Here is an 18009-nt window from a genome sequence, read left to right as displayed (position 1 = left end):
TTCATGACAACTCAGGCCCCTTCTTCAGGCGAGATGTAATCGAAACAAAGGTGGTTATCGGTGGGCAGTTGCTGTGACTATAAGGACATTGGAGTTTCTTCATGCGTGTTTTGGGGGAAGTAGGCTTTACAGGGTGAATGAAAAATTTTGAAGACATTGGGACAGTGTTAAAGATTTTCTAATAAATGATTTTTGTTCTTGATCCTCTCTGAAATCTCATCCCTCTTCTCTCTGATGCAGACTTTCTCATCTCACTGTGTCCTTCCTTCTGATGGAGACTCGCTCAGCTTCACTGTCACTGCTGATTTCTCTTCTGAGGACCTGAGAAATGAGCTGTCATGTCTGAAAAAGAGTTTGGAGAAGATCAGCCAGTGGGACATCAAGACATCGACTTCGTCAGGTACAGCGTCTTTTCACGCTGTTGTGAAAGGCCACTCAATGTCCTCTTATTGTCCTCTTTAGAAGGACCAGAGTGACGACAAGAGGACATTGAGAGGTGAGACACATGAAGAAGGCCTGCTCTTTGACATTTATTTTGATATCGAGAATGTTTTATTATACACTATGTAGCTGCGTTTATTCAGAATTACTAAGGTTCTGCAGCTTTAGTTTGCTTCATGGGATTCAACGATAGCTTGACACGTTGAAATGATTCCACAGACAAAATATCTTCATTTCTAAAAGCTTTAGTAAAAATTCAAAGTAAAACAGTTCACACAAAAATAGAGAAATAATTGATACAGCAAAGAAAAGAAAAGAAAAGATTAAGAAAAGTCCTTTTTAAAGCTTCTATATCTTATTTGCTTCTTGAAGTTATCTCACTTGTAAACTGCAAAATGAGTCTACCAGGCCATGCTAGCAATGAGACAAACTCCAAACACACACTGACTCAATTAACACACATTATTATTTATATAGCAAGAAAGTTCAATCTCATATTAACTTACATGGCGTGAAAGACTACACCATATTCTATGTAGAAGCTAATGTTCTGTAGAGATCACACAAACACTAATATGAATTTAACTTAAGAATTCACTTTCTAAGATTGGCTCTTACATTTCTGACCCCTAATTAGCTATGCAGGAGCTGACATAATTACTATACTATACTTTACTTAATAAGAGCCACTAACTTTACTTTTACATTAACTAACGCAGTTTTCAAGTCACTAATAAGAACACTGCAAACAAACATTTAAGGATTTCTTATTTCAAACTTTGGCAGTTTCTTGCAGCAGGCCCAGTTTATCCACAGGTCTGTCCAGTGTGCTGCACACAAACTCTTCTGACTGCCCCTTTGCCATCTGCCATTGTCTTGATGAGTCGCTCCTTTAATTACTCAGGAATTGTGAGGTGCAGCATCATCTACAATTAAAACAACCTCCCTGTTCAAAGTTTCTTCTTGCTGTAAGCCATTTCTGACGTTCTTGAAGTGTTGGTAAATGCTCCTTAGTCCATCTTTTACAAAACAAACCAACTGTGTATTGAAGTTACTTCCAGCGTCTTCGAGTGTGTTGGTCGTTTTTAGAAAAGAGTCCAGGAGGCTTGTCAGGTTGTGTCTTCATTAACAGCAAGTGATTGGGTGTGAGAGCCTCCAAGTCATTTGGGTCGTCTGATGTCTGTCAGAGGTCTGTTATTGATGATTGAGTCAACTTCACACATCATTGTTAGTAGACTTTCATCATCAAGTGTCTGTTGTTTAGTGTTGAGTTTAGAATCTTTCTTATGCTTCTGATTTGTCTCCCACACTCCACCTTGATGAGAGGCTGATGGTGGATTGAAAATCCATTTGATTTCTTTCTTCATGATACCGTTGCTGATTTTTTCTTCATCTAGATTTTAAATTGTGTCACGTAGAGCTCTTTCTGCTCAAATAAACTTTGTTCCATTATATGAGCGCATGATTTTAACTTGTCCTCTTCTGCACATGAATCAGCGTATGGCATTGATACAACAATCAGAGTCTAAGCTGTGTGCCATCTCTATGTGGGCAGCTCTGGTTGTTAAACAAGTGAAGATTACTCCGTACCAGACTTGACCAGACTTCATCCTCTTTTGACTTGAAAAGGACCAAAATAATCAACTCCAACATTAGTGAACGGTCAGGTAACAAGCGAACGTCTGACAAATCTGCCATTTTTTGCTCTCCTGCTTTCTCATTGTATCTTCTGCATGTTGTGCACTTTGAAATGATTTTCCTGACAATGGAGATTGCTTGAGGTATCCAGTATTTCTGACATAGTTGTGTGATCCTATAATTGCACCCACAATGTCCGATTTCTTTATGAATGAAGAACTGCAGGATGTTTAGTTTCAGCTGGCATTGCAGCTTTGCAGAGTCTTCCTCCAACTCTCAGTATTCCATCTTGTATGATCGGGTCAAGTTTATAGATTTGACTGTTCTTTTATACGCAAGCCTTTTTATTTAAAGCCTTTAATTCTTCTGGAAATTCTTGCAGTTGACTGAGGCGTATAAGCTCTGTTTCAGCTTTAGCCAAGTCTTCTGAAGAAACTGAGCCTGGTTCTAAAATCAGTTTGTACTTTTCATGTGCTTTGTGATGAGTGATTTTGTTCTTCTGGATTACTTTCAGACTGACTGACTTCTAGTTGAAATGTTTGTCTTTCATTTTTTAAGAGCAGCAGTATGTCTTTAAACTTGAGGAGCCAAGCCACTGCTTTCTTCAAGCTTGGCCAATCTGAAAAGTGAGTGATTAGTTTGTTGATGGGCTCGGTCACCTCCTCTGTTCTTGTCATGTTAACTGCACAGATTTTAACTTCTGGATCATCTTCAGAAACTGAATCGTTCAGTTGATCTGGTCTTTTTGGCCACTCATGTTCAGGCTTCAGTAAGAAACTTGGACCTTGTGACCATGTGGTGCTTCTGAGAAAGTTTTCTATGCTTAGCCCTCTGGATGCTTGATCAGCCGGATTAAGGGCAGATGTGACGTACCTCCACTGTGAAGGTTGTGAATGATCTCTGATCACGGAGATTCTGTTGGCAACAAAGGTCTTGAATCGAGTGCTTTCATTTGAAATGTATTTTAACACCGAGGTGCTGTCAGTCCAAAATGTAGATGAAGCTCACCTTTTAGCATTTTGACTGCCACAACGGCTGCTGTCAGGTCTAATCTTGGAGTCGTGACCTGCTTCAATGGTGCAACTCTTGACTCCCCCATCAGCAATGAACGATGTTTTTTGCCTTCTTTGTTAGTCAGGAGACGATATGCGACAGTGCCATATCCATCTTCACTGGCATCTGCAAAATGGTGCATTTGTGCTGACCTTATGGTTCTAAACCAGACAGATTTGATGTATCTGTTCACTTTATAGTCTGTAAGTAACTGTAAGTCATCCATCCATTTTTTCCATTTCTGAATGTGTTTGACTTCTACTTCTTCATCCCATCCACATTTCTCTTAGAATAAGCTTTGCTGGCAGTATGGTGTGCTAGAAAGCCAAGTGGATCATAAACTGAGCTAACAACAGACAGAATACCACGCCTTGTAGTGGGCTTGTTTTGTAACTTCATCTGAAATTTGAAACTGTCTGTTTCTGTGCACCACTGGACACCCAGGGCACGTTCTGTAGGAAGAAGACTGTGGCTCAAGTCTAAGTCCTTTTGTTCATGAGCTCTGTCTTCTTCAGGAATAGACAATAAAACTGCTCTGTTGTTACTCACCCACTTAGTCAAATGAAATCCACCTCTATGGCATAGAGCTTGGCGGTCCTTTGCCAGCTTTATTGCTTGTTCTTCTGTTGCCACCGACTTTAAACAATCATCTACATAGAAGTTATTGAGAACGGTGTTAACAGCTTCCTCAGGAAATGTATCTCTGGCATCTTCAGCTGTTCTACACAAAGCATAAGAAGCACAACTGGGTGAAGAAGTAGCACCAAAAAGATGTACTGTCATTTTGAATTCTTCAATGTTTCTGCTTAGATTACCTTCAGGCCACCATAAAAAGCACAAGACATCAGTGTCTTTATCTGGTACTTTAACTTGGTAGGACATTGACTTAATGTCTGCCATTAATGCCACTGGCTCCTTTCTGAATCTTGTAAGGACGCCAATGAGTGTGTTAGTTAGGTCAGGGCCTTTTGTTCATGAAGCAAAGTCCCCTGGTAGGTGGCAGTGCAATCAAAGACCACTCAAATCTTATTTTCCTTTGGATGATACACACCGTGATGTGGGATGTACCACACTCTGCCTTCATTGTAATTCAGGCTTTCTTTTTGTACCTTGACAGCGTAACCTTTCTCAATAATGTCTCTCATGAACGTTTTATAGTCTTTATGGACTCCTGAATTGTTGCTCAGTTTTCTCTTGAGTCCAATAGCACCCTGTTCAGCAATACAGTGATTGTTCGGCATTTTAAGTTTTTCTTTAAAAACACTTTAAAGGCAATTTTAAACAGTAGTGGCCACCTACCAGTCTCACAGATTCTGAGGATATGCACATGAACTTGATGTCCTCCTGTGACATCTCCTCCTTTTCTTCACAGCTGCGCTCTAGAAATCTGTGCTATACTGTTGTAGCAACATATCTTCAATCTCTGTTATTGACACACGATTGATCGAATGTTTGGACAGCTTACCACTTTGTTTTATGAGGTCATCTGTCTCTTTGTATTGTCCATTGACCACCCATCCAGGTGTAGTCTTCACATCATGAGGTCCATCTCCTTGGCTAGGTATGATTCATGACTACCTGAAGATTTCTGGGTTGTTGATTTCTATTAAAAGATCAACTTCAGAGTCAGTATGAGATAGACGTACCTCTTTAAGATATGCCCACTTGTTGATATCTTCTTGTAGTGGAATACTTCCTCTGTTCACTGGAATGGAGACCTGTGTGAAGACCTTTGACAAATCAATATATTCATCATCATTGAGACCACAGACTGGCAAATCTGACAGAGCATTCAGTTAGCATGTTTGAATCATCATCATAATAGTTACTCATAGTTTTGAGGTATACTTGTGTTCTTCTCCCCTGAAGGTTTAACTGTCTCTGGAGCCTTTCAGTGCAGATTGTTACTGTACTGCCGAGGTCTATAAAGGCGTATGTTTCTACATACCTTTCACTCTTCTTAGATTTTAACTTAACGTGAACCACATGCAGTACACATTCTTCTCCGGCCCCAGTAAAAGCACAAGTTCCAGTCTCGGTTTACCCCCCAGCAGATGTTGCTACCCTGGCTGTAGTCGTAGATGTTGCTCCATCCTCTTTTTATATGCAGGATATCTGGGTGCTGAAAAGAACATGTCTGACATTTCATTCTTTACAATTCTTACCAAGGTGCCCCTGTTTGAGATGGTGAAAACATAAACCTCTTGATTTTAAAAAGTCAGTTCTTTACTTTATGTGGTAACACTTTGACTTTACTAATTCAATGAGAGTATGCTGGCTATTGCAGAATACACAAAGCTTTTTAAACCCACAGAAGTCAGTAACAGTCTTTTTGATTAAGGTTTCTCGAGTCCCACTTTCAGCAGCATCAGAAATACTTGTAGTGAAGATACTTCCTGATCTCTGGCCGTACTTTAGAGGTGACCTACCCTTGTCAAAGCTTTTCCATAAATGGGATGCGTTAACATCTTAGCCTGTCGATGTAAAAAGGAAACTAGATCATCAATATCTGCCTCTCTGTCTTCTCTTTCTTCAAGTTTATAAACTGTATTTCACCGCTTATCTTGTAAAGGATATGGGAGCTTTGAGATTATGGTACGGATGTTCTGATTGCTGTTGAACGCATCACGGCTCCTTGCATTGGCCATGGAGTCCATACAGTTATCAGGAAAGGTCGCTTAGTCTCTCAGGGCCTCTCCATCATTTTGCTTTATTTGAGGCCACTTCAATGCTTTATCCATGTATGTATCAGCTATGAATAAGTCGCGTACTGGCCTTTTGGTGGCAGTCACACACAGCCCTTAATCATTTCCTGAACAGGACCTGTTGTATATTGAATTAGGTGATCTAATTTATCTTCAGGGTTTTCTAAAACATCTCCGACAGCGTGATCAAAGGCCCTAATGAAAGCCACTGGATCACCTACAAATAAAGGGACCTGTCAGTGTGGTACTTCACCATGTGGTGCAGGAGGTGCAGAAGAAGGGGCTTCCTTTTTTAGGGATAACATTTCAGTGACTGCCTTCTAACATTCGGTTTGATTTTGCATGAGCACATCTATCAGATCTTATCTAGAAATCTGAGTGTCAGCCTTTGCGCTAGTGGAAGGTGTTTTGATTGTTCCTGTTTTTTTACTATAGACTCAAGCTCATGAAGATTTTGTAGGAGTCTATCGAATTCTGACTGTTCAAGTGTGACTGTCAATGAAGACGCTGGTGCCACGGCGTTTAGCTGATATGACGTGCCGTACTTACTACTGAAAGCGCACTTAAACTGAGAGGTTTGTGAAACTCTAGGTTTTGTGCTTTCTCGAACTTGCAGTTGCATCTCTCCAAATTGATTAACACTAGAATCCATGAAGACTACGAAAAAGTTTTGCATAAAACTTTAATTCCTTCGTTCCTCTCCTTATCAGCGTCTTTTGTTTTGTAAAGGTGTCGATCAGCATAAGCAGCAAGCAGCCTGCTATAACACCTCCACCACCACCAGAGCTCATCTTGGGCAAAAAGATCTCCCAGCTCAAGTCTCTTTATCTACGTGTGAGGTGCCTGGAGATGAATAGGGAAAATAAGATCTCGTTATTTGGAGTTCATGCATTTCATGTGTGTTTCGTATCTACAATGATCTGTGGAAGTGTAGGATGACAGGAAATGTGAGAAATGCAAGAAATGTTGAGCACATAACTGAAACAGAAATGTTTTTCATGTTTTAGTACTAACAAAAAAATTTTGACACAAAGTTTATAATGTGTGAGGACTGAAGTCCAAATATCAAATAAGCTCTTTCACCAAAGGTACAAATATAACAAAACAAGTGGGCTTTTATTCAAGAATATAACCGAAGAAAAAAAAATCGGATTAGTGTAAGAACTGCTGACTCGAAATCAACTGGATTTAATCCAGTCGTTCTCTAGAATTACATGTTGAGTAGTGAGCTGCTCTTATTTTTACTATTATACAATAAAAAATTACATTTGATTTGAGTCTATAACAGATGGTGTCAGTTTACAGTACCTGTAAAGGTTAGCTTTTTTTTTTTTTTTTTATTTAGTTTTATTCTCTCAGTCGCATTCACACTCCACCTGATCTGACAATTGGCCACTAGGTGGCACCTTATAACTAAAGGCACTATTGAGAAACATTTAGTATTAATGAAATTACAAGCGTAACTATTATAACACAAATGAAAACAAATGAACAGAACTTACGTTGCTTCACTTGACGCACACTATTTCTAAGAACTCTCCAACTTTGTGAAGTGCAAATACTTAAACAGACAGTGAAAACAACCATGCTTTCTCTGTCTTCCTGATCCCCACAGTACTTCGCTCAGCAGAAGACAGCATCAAAGTCCGTCCTCCTGATGACTGAACTCCGCCTCTCAGACAGGTCTGATGTGTGTAAGTGGAGTGACAGTTCATTATGTGGGGTTGCAGTTCTGGGAGAGAACAAGTCCAGCAGTTTGCCAGTTTTGTCAGTTGGTGGTCTGTGGAGTCTTTTAGAGTCTTTAGAGTCCTGGGGCCTCATGTATAAACGGTGCGTACGCACAGAAATGTTGCGTAAGAACTTTTCCACGTTCAAATCGTGATGCATAAAACCTACACTTGGCGTAAAGCCACGCACTTTTCCACGGTACCTCATGTCTTGTCGTACGCAAGTTCTCCACTCGGTTTTGCAAACTGGCGGCACCCAGCGTCAAAGCAGTGCTACTGTTCCTGTGTGGTTACACCGTATTTTCCTGACGCTGCTTTATAAATACACCGAAACTAACCGCATATTTTTTATTAGTGTAACACATCTGATTGTAATTAACTTGTACTAATATAATGGTCCTGGGAATAGCCATAGTATTCCAAATACCATAACTGCTTTAGCGTTGTTACTCTCACTTCTTTTTCTTCTTCTTCTTCTTCTTCTTCTTCTTCTTTCAGCCCCTCCCGTTAGGAGTTGCCACAGCGGATCATCTTTTTCCATATTACTCTCACTGCACAACTCGGAGTATTTATATCACTTTATCTGAGTGTCAATCACAGCAGCAGCTGATCGAAAAGAGAATTATCGGTATACAGCTTCAAGGACACACTGTCTCAGGCACTGCAAAATGTTTTAAAGCCTTTCCTGTACGGACCTCGCGGTTCAGAAACAGTTTCATCCCAAGAACTTTAAATGCATTCAATCAATTGCTCCTTGTAGAACTGTTAGGACTTATAAGTACAATCACCTCACTGTAAACTTGCACTACAGTTATAATATCGCACAACCTGAGCCACTTTATAAAGTGCATATTCACATATGATGACGATATCATTTTTAAGGTGAAATGCAGCAAAATATGTTTATTATATTATATAAATAAAACTTTAACTTCATTTAAATAATCTATATTCTTCATTGGGAGTGTCGTTAAGGATAGAATAATTAAACATGTACTACGAAGATATTTCAATGTTCTTTAACTGCTGCAATAAATTATTTCATCGAAGTGAAACACATGTTTAATAACGTCATGAAAATGACATCACGTATACATCTCAGTATTTTAGTTATTCAGAGAGCTGTAATATCACGAATGTAATGGACTCAGTGTCCAGTTGGAGGAAGAGAGCCAGTTTAAGAAGCACGTAGTGATTCACACACATAGAGCACATAGAAGATCAAATACAAAACAAAGCATTTAACGTGCTACTTTAATTACGATGTGATTTGAGAAACTGGTTAATTAAACAATTTTCAGATGAAGTTTATAATGTTCTACTAAATGACAAAATAAACTACGTGATTAAAGTGGAAATGTCGAGATTGAAGTTGACGTTTCGTGCTTTTTCCCCACTGTGTGCCTTTTTTTTCTCTATACCCTAAAAAGCTTTCATATGACACTCAGACAGTGGGCTACAACTCAGCTTTTCACGGCGACTGATATCTGAGCTTTCAAGTTTCTCCAACACGCTATGTCACTCGATCAACTTCCTTTTGTTGATTAAACCACGGTTTATTTGAACAAATAGTATGTTTTTCCTTTGCCTCCACTTGGTATTCGCTGAAATTCTTATATTTTTCCCCGTGCTTTTCCCATTGTCTTTTCATAGAAGGCTGAGCTTAAGGGCGATTTATATTGATTTGCATATTCAAAGAGGCGTAATTCTGGGAGGAGTTGGGGCGTTACATAATGGGCGTGCACGAGCGTTAGTTTTCACGCTGATCTGGATTTATGTAGCGGAAGAACGTGGAAGCTGGAGTACGCACAGATTCCTGCATCTGGATTTTTCTGTGCATAAGCACAGTTCGGCTTTTGTGCTTACGCCATGTTATAGTGCGAGTTCTACGCACGGCGTTATACATGAGTCTCCTGGTGCTTCCTGTCTTGCTATATGGTTACGAGACATGGACGCTATCCAGTGACCTGAGACGAAGACTGGACTCCTTTGGTACTGTGTCTCCGGAAAATCCTTGGGTACAGTTGGTTTGACTTTGTGTCGAATGAGCAGTTGCTCATGGAGTACCGAATGAAGCACATTACCTGCATCTGGGATGGAGGATAGAAGCATGTCCATCTTATTGAAGCTCCTTAGCATAAGCTCTGAGGGAAAGTGCTGTAGGTGTTTACAAATTTTCTGGATGGATCCATATCTCAGTCAATGCCACAACCTGGAGAACACATTGGGTGGCCAATGTTGGTATAAAGTCCGCTTTATCAACTTCAGACTGACAGTTCAACAGGCCAAGAGGAAGGGAGTCTCTGAAGGAGTGGCTTGAAGAAGCAGTTGAAGATTGTCGTTATTACACCCTCTCCTGTTGACAGGACAAGAGAAACATCAGATATCAGTCACAGGAATGTCCTGTACTCACATGTTGAGAAACAGAAGATTACAGAGAAACAGAGCATCTTGTTAAATAAGAGGACCCATTGAACTATTCAGTGTCTTTGCTTGATGGACTTGTGTTGGTTGACTTCTTCTGAATGAGGTGACGTTAAAAATGGTGTCCTTCAGGGGTCAGTGCTGGAGTTGGTGCTCTTTATAATATACACTACATAAACAATCTGATAAGAATATCATAAGTAAAATTTCACAATCATACCATACTAGATGGAAGGGCAGATAATGGAGAGTTAGTTGAATCATTAGAGAAGTACCTAAAAAGAACACAGGAGTGGGGAGATTTGTAGACAGTGAAGTTTAATGTAAGTAAATGTGAAAAGTGATATGCTGTAATTTGAATTGGCCTGTTTTTGTACATTGCTCACATGTCCAGTACTCCAATGTTCTAATTCGTCCATCCTGTCTGAGTTTTGTCTCTGGACTCTTTACATTGGCATTGCCCTCAATATGCCCACTATTCTACTCTGTGGATTTTCTCCTTTCTGAGGTCTCCTTCATGTGAATGACTAAAGGTTTCCAAACAAACTGGATACATGTCACTGGTCTGACCCTCATGTCCCATTATATGTCTATCACTTATTCATCAAATTTATACACATTTACAATTATAGAGCCCAGTTTTATAAAGTTCAAACTTCAGGAAGTAAAGCTTCATCCAGGATGGCCCCCATCACTGCTGTGATTGACCCATCTGTCTTTATTTCCTTTATCACAGGAAAGAAGCTCTTAGAGGAGATTGACACCAGAAACGAGCCACCTCTCTTTGACCTTCATACTAAAGGTAACTCCTTTCTTTCACACATCTGCTCAGCAGTTCCTCCAGTCCTGTACTCATCAGGTCTCCTCATTTATTCTCATTTTGACTTCTAGATCTCCAAGAGACACAAAGACAGGCTGTGTCTGAATCCACAAGGACTGTGGAGGCTCAGGCTTCTCCTGGAGATCCACACACCACAGCTGTGGGCTTTGAGACTCGATACACAGAGTTGGTGGCCATTGAACAGGACCCTAGAAACTATAAGAAGACTGATCCTGAACTTATGAAAACTGGGAGGATCCATGAAGAGCTCATGAAGAAAGGAGCAGCAGAGAAATGTGAACGAATCTGGATTGAGCAGCTGTTTAAAAGAAGGCCTGTAAGTGTAAATCCAGTCAACATCATAGTGGTCAGTGGGATGATGGGAATAGGGAAAACCACCATGGTTCAGAAGATCATGTATGACTGGGCCAGAGGCACTCAGTACCAGAGGTTTGCTTTTGTGTTCCTGTTTAAATTTAGAGAGCTTAACCTCCTAGACAATGAGAATGAGCCACAAATGTCACTGACCAAACTGATTGAAAGGCACTATAAATATCTCAGTAATGATCCACTGAAAGACGTTCTGAAGAATCCTGAAACTCTCCTGTTTATATTCGATGGGCTGGATGAGTACAAACACAAACTGGACTTCACCCAGAGTCAGCTCTGCTCAAACCCAGACATTGAGGTGCCTGTCCATATCCTGGTCACCAGTCTGGTCAGTCGGACATTACTGAAGGGCTGTTCAGTCCTGATAACAAGCAGACCAACAGCGCTGGAAGCCATGGATATGGAAAGAGTCGATCGGTTTGTAGAGATCCTGGGGTTCTTCCCTGAACAAAGGCTGATGTACTGTAAGAAGTTCTTTGGTGACGCTGCTCTGGCTGCTCAGGCTTTTCAGTATGTCAAGGAGAACACCATCCTGTACTCAATGTGCTTCATCCCGTCGTACTGCTGGATGATCTGCTCTGCACTGAAGGGCCACTTCATGACACCTGAAAAAAACAAAAGTGAAGCTCTGCAAGTAGGTCAGTGGCTCTGTGAGACTCAGAATAAGGAGTTAATTAGAGACACCATTGGAAAGGATTTAAAGATGGACTTTAGAAACACGACTTTATCTACTGTGGACTGTGCTGTGCTGGCCGCTGTCATCTGCTGCTGTGGAGAACTTAAAGAACTTAAAGTGTCAGGCACACCTCTGACCACCGAGTGCATTAAGAGACTGGAGCCGGGGCTCAGCTGCTGCAGTAAAGTCTGGTGAGTGATGCGACTTTGACGAGTTTTATCTGTCAGTAATGGCACTTTGTGTCAGGGCACTGAGCTCCACTGTCATAGGACCTTCTAATAAGCCCCACCCACTCAACAGGAGGTGAGGTCAACCGCTAATGACACGATAATTATGCCATCTTATTCTTTTTTTTTTATTTTATTAATTTTTATTACAATCCATAAATAGCAATCAAATTTTTACAAAAAGAAGAATTGAGTTAAGAACAGATCGATCCCCACCCTGAGAGAGAGAGCAAGCCAAACGGTGTAAGATTTAAGGCTTGTAAACATACCTAAATTAATAAATTCTCTGTGCTTAATAAACTTATTTTAAAATATTACTGATTAGATCCTGCCATGTTTTGAAAAAAGTCTGTACAGATCCTCTAACTGAGTATTTGATTTTTTCCAATTTCAAATAATATAACACATCAGTTTCCCACTGACTTAAAAGAGGAGAGTTTGGGTTCTTCCAGTTTATCAGAATAAGTCTGCATGCCAACAGTGTAGTGAATGCAATCACAATTTGTTTGTCTTTCCACTTTAAACCCATCTGGAAGAACCCCAAACACAGCTGTTAGTGGGTTAGGAGGGATTGTGAGTCCAAGGCTGTCTGAGAGGTAATTAAAAATTTTGGTCCAGAATAATGTTAATTTGGTGCAGGCCCAGAACATGTGACCTAGTGAGGCTGGGCTTGGTTGCAACGTTCAGGTTGGATCATGCCCTGGAAACATTTTGAGAGTTTTAGTCGAGACAGATGTGCTGATATATAATTTTGAGTTGTATAATTGTATGCTTTGCGAATATGGAGCTCAAGTGAATTCTCTACATTGCTACTTTCCACTCCTTTTCTGAGAGATCTTTTTCCCAGTGTCCTCTTGGATCTTTGAAAGGAAGGGATTGTAAAATGATTTTATATATTGTAGAGATGGAGTCTAATTCCTTGAAATTGAGCAATATTTTTCCAGCGTGGATGAGGGTGCAAGATGAGGAAAATCTGGAAGGTTCTGTTTAACAAAGTTCCTGATTTGAAGATAGTGAAAGAAATGTGTAGCTGGAATGTTAAATTTGGAATGTAATTGTTCATAGGATGCAAAGACGTTGTCTATATAAAGATCTCTAAGCAAGTTAATTCCAAATTTTTCCAGATATTAAAACTGTGGTTCTCTTTGCAGGGTGCCACAGAGAAGCTTCTCCGTCTTAAAATGCTTTCTACATTGGTTCCAGATTCTAAGTGAGTGGAGCACAATTGGGTTATTAGTGTATTGCCGATAACGTGTGTTTATTGGAGCACAGAGCAAGGAATACAAAGAAGTACTGCAGGATTTTACTTCTATTGCGGTCCATGCCTGTGTATGTTCTTCTATTTGTGTCCAGGTTCTTATCGACTGTATATTTGCTGCCCAGTAATAAAACTGGAAGTTAGGTAGAGCCATGCCACCTTCTGCCTTTTGTCTTTGTAGGGTCGCTCTTTTGATGTGTGGATGTTTTGAATTCCAAATAAATGAGGTTATTGTTGAATCTAATTGCTTAAAGAATGATTTATTAATGTATATTGGAATGTTTTGAAATAAAAAAAGGAGCTTAGGAAGAATATTCATCTTAACAGTGTTAATTCTTCCAGCTAGTGTGAGATGAAGGGTTGACCATCTATGCAAGTCTTGTTTAATTTTTTCCATGCAGACGCGAAATTTTGTTGATAAAGAGCTTTATGTTTACTTGTGATGTTTACCCCGAGGTATTTAAACTGTTCTGCAATGATAAAAGGTAGGGTGTCTAATCTAATATTATATGCTTGAGAATTCACGGAAAGAGTACACTTTTATTCAGATTAATTCTGAGACCAGAGAGCTTTTGAAATTCTGTGAGTGCTGCTAAGACTGCACAGAATTTTCTGGGTCCATATATACAGTACCATGTCATCTGCATATAATGAGATTTTCTGTTCCAGTCCTTCTCTGCTAATCCCCTTTATCTGATCAGTATTTCGACAATGTATTGCCAGTGGTTCAATGGCAATTGCAAACAGCAGTGGTGACAAGGGCATCCTTGTCTGTGCCACGCTCTAGTTTAAAGTAGTCTGAGCAAATGTTATTGATGCAAACTGAAGCTTCTGGGTTAGTATACAGTAATTTAATCCATGCACAAATGTTCGGGCCAAACCCAAACTTCTCCAAATAGTAAAAGGTATTTCCATTCAATCATGTCGAATGCTTTTTCTGCATCCAATGATAATAATATTTCTGGGGTGTTTGATTTAGTTGGTGAGTATATTACATTAAACAGGCGTCAAGATTTGAAGATAAGTGTCGGCCCCTAATAAATCCAGTTTGGTCTTGTGATATTACGAGGGAGCACTTTCTCCATCCTTCTAGCTATGATTTTAGAGAGTATTTTAACGTCGTTATTCAGAAGTGAAATTGGTCTGTATGATGCACATTGTAATAAGTCCTTATTTTGTTTTGGAAAGACAGTGATTAGTGCTTGGCGAAAGGTTTGTGGAAGAGATTGGTTATCTCTGGCTTCTGTAAATGTTGCTAATAGGAGGGAGCTAGCTGAGCGGAGAATTTCTTGTAAAACTCTGCAGGGTAGCCATCAGGGCCTGCTGCTTTTCCACCTTGGAGTGACTTTATAGCATCTAGTAGTTCTGATAATGCCAGAGGTTTATCAAGTTCCTCCACACTAAAAGCGTCAATTTGTGGTATCTGTAATGTATCCAGAAATGCATTAGATTGTATATTGTCTTCTTTAAACTCAGTAGTATATAGGGATTTATAGTAGTCTCTAAAAGTGTGCATTATATTTTTGTGTTCATGATTTTATCTCCGCTCGTGTTAGTGATTACCGAGATTGCGCTATGCATATCTTGCTTGTGAATTTGTTGCGCTAAAAGCTTATTAGCTTTCTCCATGTTCATAATAATGATGTCTGGATTTGTAAATTAGTTGTTCAGTTTCTTTAGTTGTCAAGAGGTTTAATTCTGAATGTAGAGCCTGCCTCCTCTATGTAGAGTCTCGCTTGGTAGTCTGGCATGTTCTTCATCTATTTTAGTAATTTCGCTTTTATCTCTGCTACTTTCTTCGCTTCGGATTTATTTCTGTGGGAAAGATATGAGATAGTCTGTCCTCTTAAGAAGGCCTTAAGAGTTTCCCAGAGTATTCCTGCAGAGATCTCAGGGATGTATTTGTCTCTAGAAAGAATTTGATTTGTTTGGATATAAATTCAGTACAATTCTCGTCAGCTAATAGAAGCGGTTGAGGCCATCTGCGGGTGAGTGTATGGGGCTTAGTAATTTCAGCTCCAAGATCATCGGAGCATGGTCTGAAATAACAATAGCATCGTATTTACAAGATTTAATCTTAGGCAAGAAGTTATTATCTATAAAGAAGTAATCAATCCTTGAGTAGCAATGATGTACTGGTGAGTAGAAAGAATATGTTCTTGAATTTGAGTTTAAAAACCTCCAGGGATCTGATAAGTTGTGATCAGTTATAAACTTTGTAATTATCTTTGCGGTGTTAGTTGCCGTTCCCCCTGTGGAGGAAGTCTTATCTAAAAGTGGATTTAGAACACAATTAAAGTCCCCAGCCATTATAACTTTATGAGTGTTCAGACTGGGAATGGATGCAAATAAATTTTGTATAAATTCCTTATCATCAACATTAGGTGCATAAACATTTATCAAAATCATTTTACAGTTAGATAAGTCTCCCATGACCATCGCATATCTTCCTTCAGGATCCAATACTACATCTGATGCTACAAATGGTACTGTTCTATGTATGAGAATTCCCACCCCTCTAGTTTTCTTTGTAAAACTAGAATGGAAGATTTGACCAGTCCAGTCTTTTTGCAGCCGGAACTGATCCTTACTTAGTAAGTGGGTTTCCTGTAAAAATACTATTTTAGCATTTAGACCTGTTAGGTGAGAAAGTACTTTCTTTCTCTTTAATTCGTAATTCAGGCCTTTAACATTCCAGCTTACGAAGTGTGGACAGAGGTTCAAACAAATAGCAGGCAGACACCAATTCTAATAAGCAGAATCTTTTATTTCTGACTTCTTGGTGAGCAGAGTGGCTTTTCCTTACAGAGAGAAAATGCAAGGAAGGCCCCCGACAAGGGGGGTTCAGCTGCATTTATAACAAAATCTTCAAAGAGAATGGTTAGAAAAAAATAGCTCAGTTCCATCCAAGGCCATAGAACATTCTTTACAAAATTTTGCTGATTAGTCTTATATTTGAAAATGAAGCTTATCAGAAAACTTGTCACATGTTTGGTATCTTACTTAGACAATAACCAGACACTGCTTGAGACAAGCCGGGGAGTGGCAGATTGCTTCAGTCCACAGCTGGAAGCACACTTCTGTTAATAATAATACCTAGCCACACAGAGAACATGCAGATTTTCATACAGAAGCTAGCAATAGATTTTAAATTCCATTCCACAGAAGTTAACTGACCCATCATGGAGACACTGATTTTGAGCTTTTGATGTCATTTTATACTCTTAACTGGAAGTGAAATAGTTTAGGTCTTAATTTCCTATTCCCCCAAGAGTTGTTGCCATGCAGCTTATTATTACGTTGATAGTTATAATTATAAAGATTGAGATGATAGATTAGATATAGATCAAGCCTGCTCTCTTTCTCTTCCCCCCTTAACCCCCCACTCTCCCTTTTTGCCTCCCCAGGTGAGGCTAAAACCCACTTCATGCAGTCCCAGTCCTCTGACATCCCCAGAGACAGAGCACGTCCAAAGCACATCAAGCCCCCATGCAGTGGCGCTTTAAGGTTAAAAGATAGAGATATCTGTTACAAATATAGTCTTTAAAAGAGAAAAAAAAAGTGAAAAAAAAGGAAAAAAAATAAAATAAATTTTGCACTTAAAATATATATATAGTCTTCAGCAATTTTAGTGCATTAAGATGATACCCCCAGATAATAAACCCGGGTGATGGTGTTAAAGATATGTCCAATATAAGCATAACAAGTCTTAATGCAGCAATAGCAATAACAGTAAACCAAGGGTATGATATTGAACAGTTTCATTTAGGGTACACATGAAATAATTAGAAAAGAAAAAGAGAAATAAAAAAAAATGAAAAAGGAGGAACAGTAATTAAGCACAATAAAACATAAACATATAGCGCCCTAGTAATACTAAGTAATAATAAGAATATATGAGAATATATGCTGATAAAAAACCCGTATTTTAAAATGAATAGATCAGACAGTAGATTATTAATCCTAGCATTATCATTTACCGCCATGACTCACTATTATGTATCAGAATAGTCCCAGGATCAGCTTTCTTAGTTCCTTTTCTGCTTCCTCCTTGCTAGCGAAGACATAGAAATGACCTTGCCATTCCACTTTCAGTTTTGCCGGATACAGGAGGCTGTATTTGACACTGGCTTGCCGTAGCCGCTGTTTAATATTATAGAAGGCTGCGCGTTTAGTAGCTGTTGCTGGAGAGAAGTCAGGGAAGATACAAATGTGGTTATTTTCATATATAATATCTTCCTTGTTTCTGAGGAGTGTCATCACCTCTATCTTAAATGATAATCGTTCAAAACGAACTATAAAAGATCTTGGTCGGGGTCTGACGGTGTTAGCCGCTGCTATCTCAGATTCTGCTTTAAAGTCGCCCCCGATTATTTTAGAAAAAAAAATTTCAGCTGCGAATTTCACAGGGTTTGAACTTTCTCGATTCTCCGGCAGGCCTTCAATTCTGACATTATACCTTCTACTCCCATCTTCTAAAGCAGCCAGTCTGTCTCCAAGTTTTTCTCCGAAGTTTTTTACATTCGGAACTGACATTTACTGCTCTTTCCTCGGCACTGGCAGCTAAATGTTCGGCCTTATCGATTCGATTCGTTAATGTCTCCTTAAGATGCTCCAATTGATAAGCAAGCGTGCTCAGTTAAACCGAGT

General features: G+C 39.4%; 1 protein-coding gene across 1 annotated transcript; it reads left to right on the top strand.

The window, feature by feature from the left end:
- Positions 1–240: 240 nt before the first annotated feature.
- LOC120520126 (NACHT, LRR and PYD domains-containing protein 12-like) lies at positions 241–12181 on the top strand (the record flags this gene model as incomplete). The annotated part of the gene is made up of 3 exons (XM_039742737.1): positions 241–400; positions 10725–10790; positions 10880–12181. Coding segments are annotated over 3 exons (1416 nt in total), but the record flags the coding sequence as incomplete, so codon positions are not given.
- Positions 12182–18009: the final 5828 nt, after the last annotated feature.

The sequence above is a fragment of the Polypterus senegalus genome, unplaced genomic scaffold (assembly GCF_016835505.1).
Source record: "Polypterus senegalus isolate Bchr_013 unplaced genomic scaffold, ASM1683550v1 scaffold_1315, whole genome shotgun sequence".
NCBI lineage: Eukaryota > Metazoa > Chordata > Cladistia > Polypteriformes > Polypteridae > Polypterus > Polypterus senegalus.
This window is presented reverse-complemented; position numbering and strand designations above follow the sequence as displayed.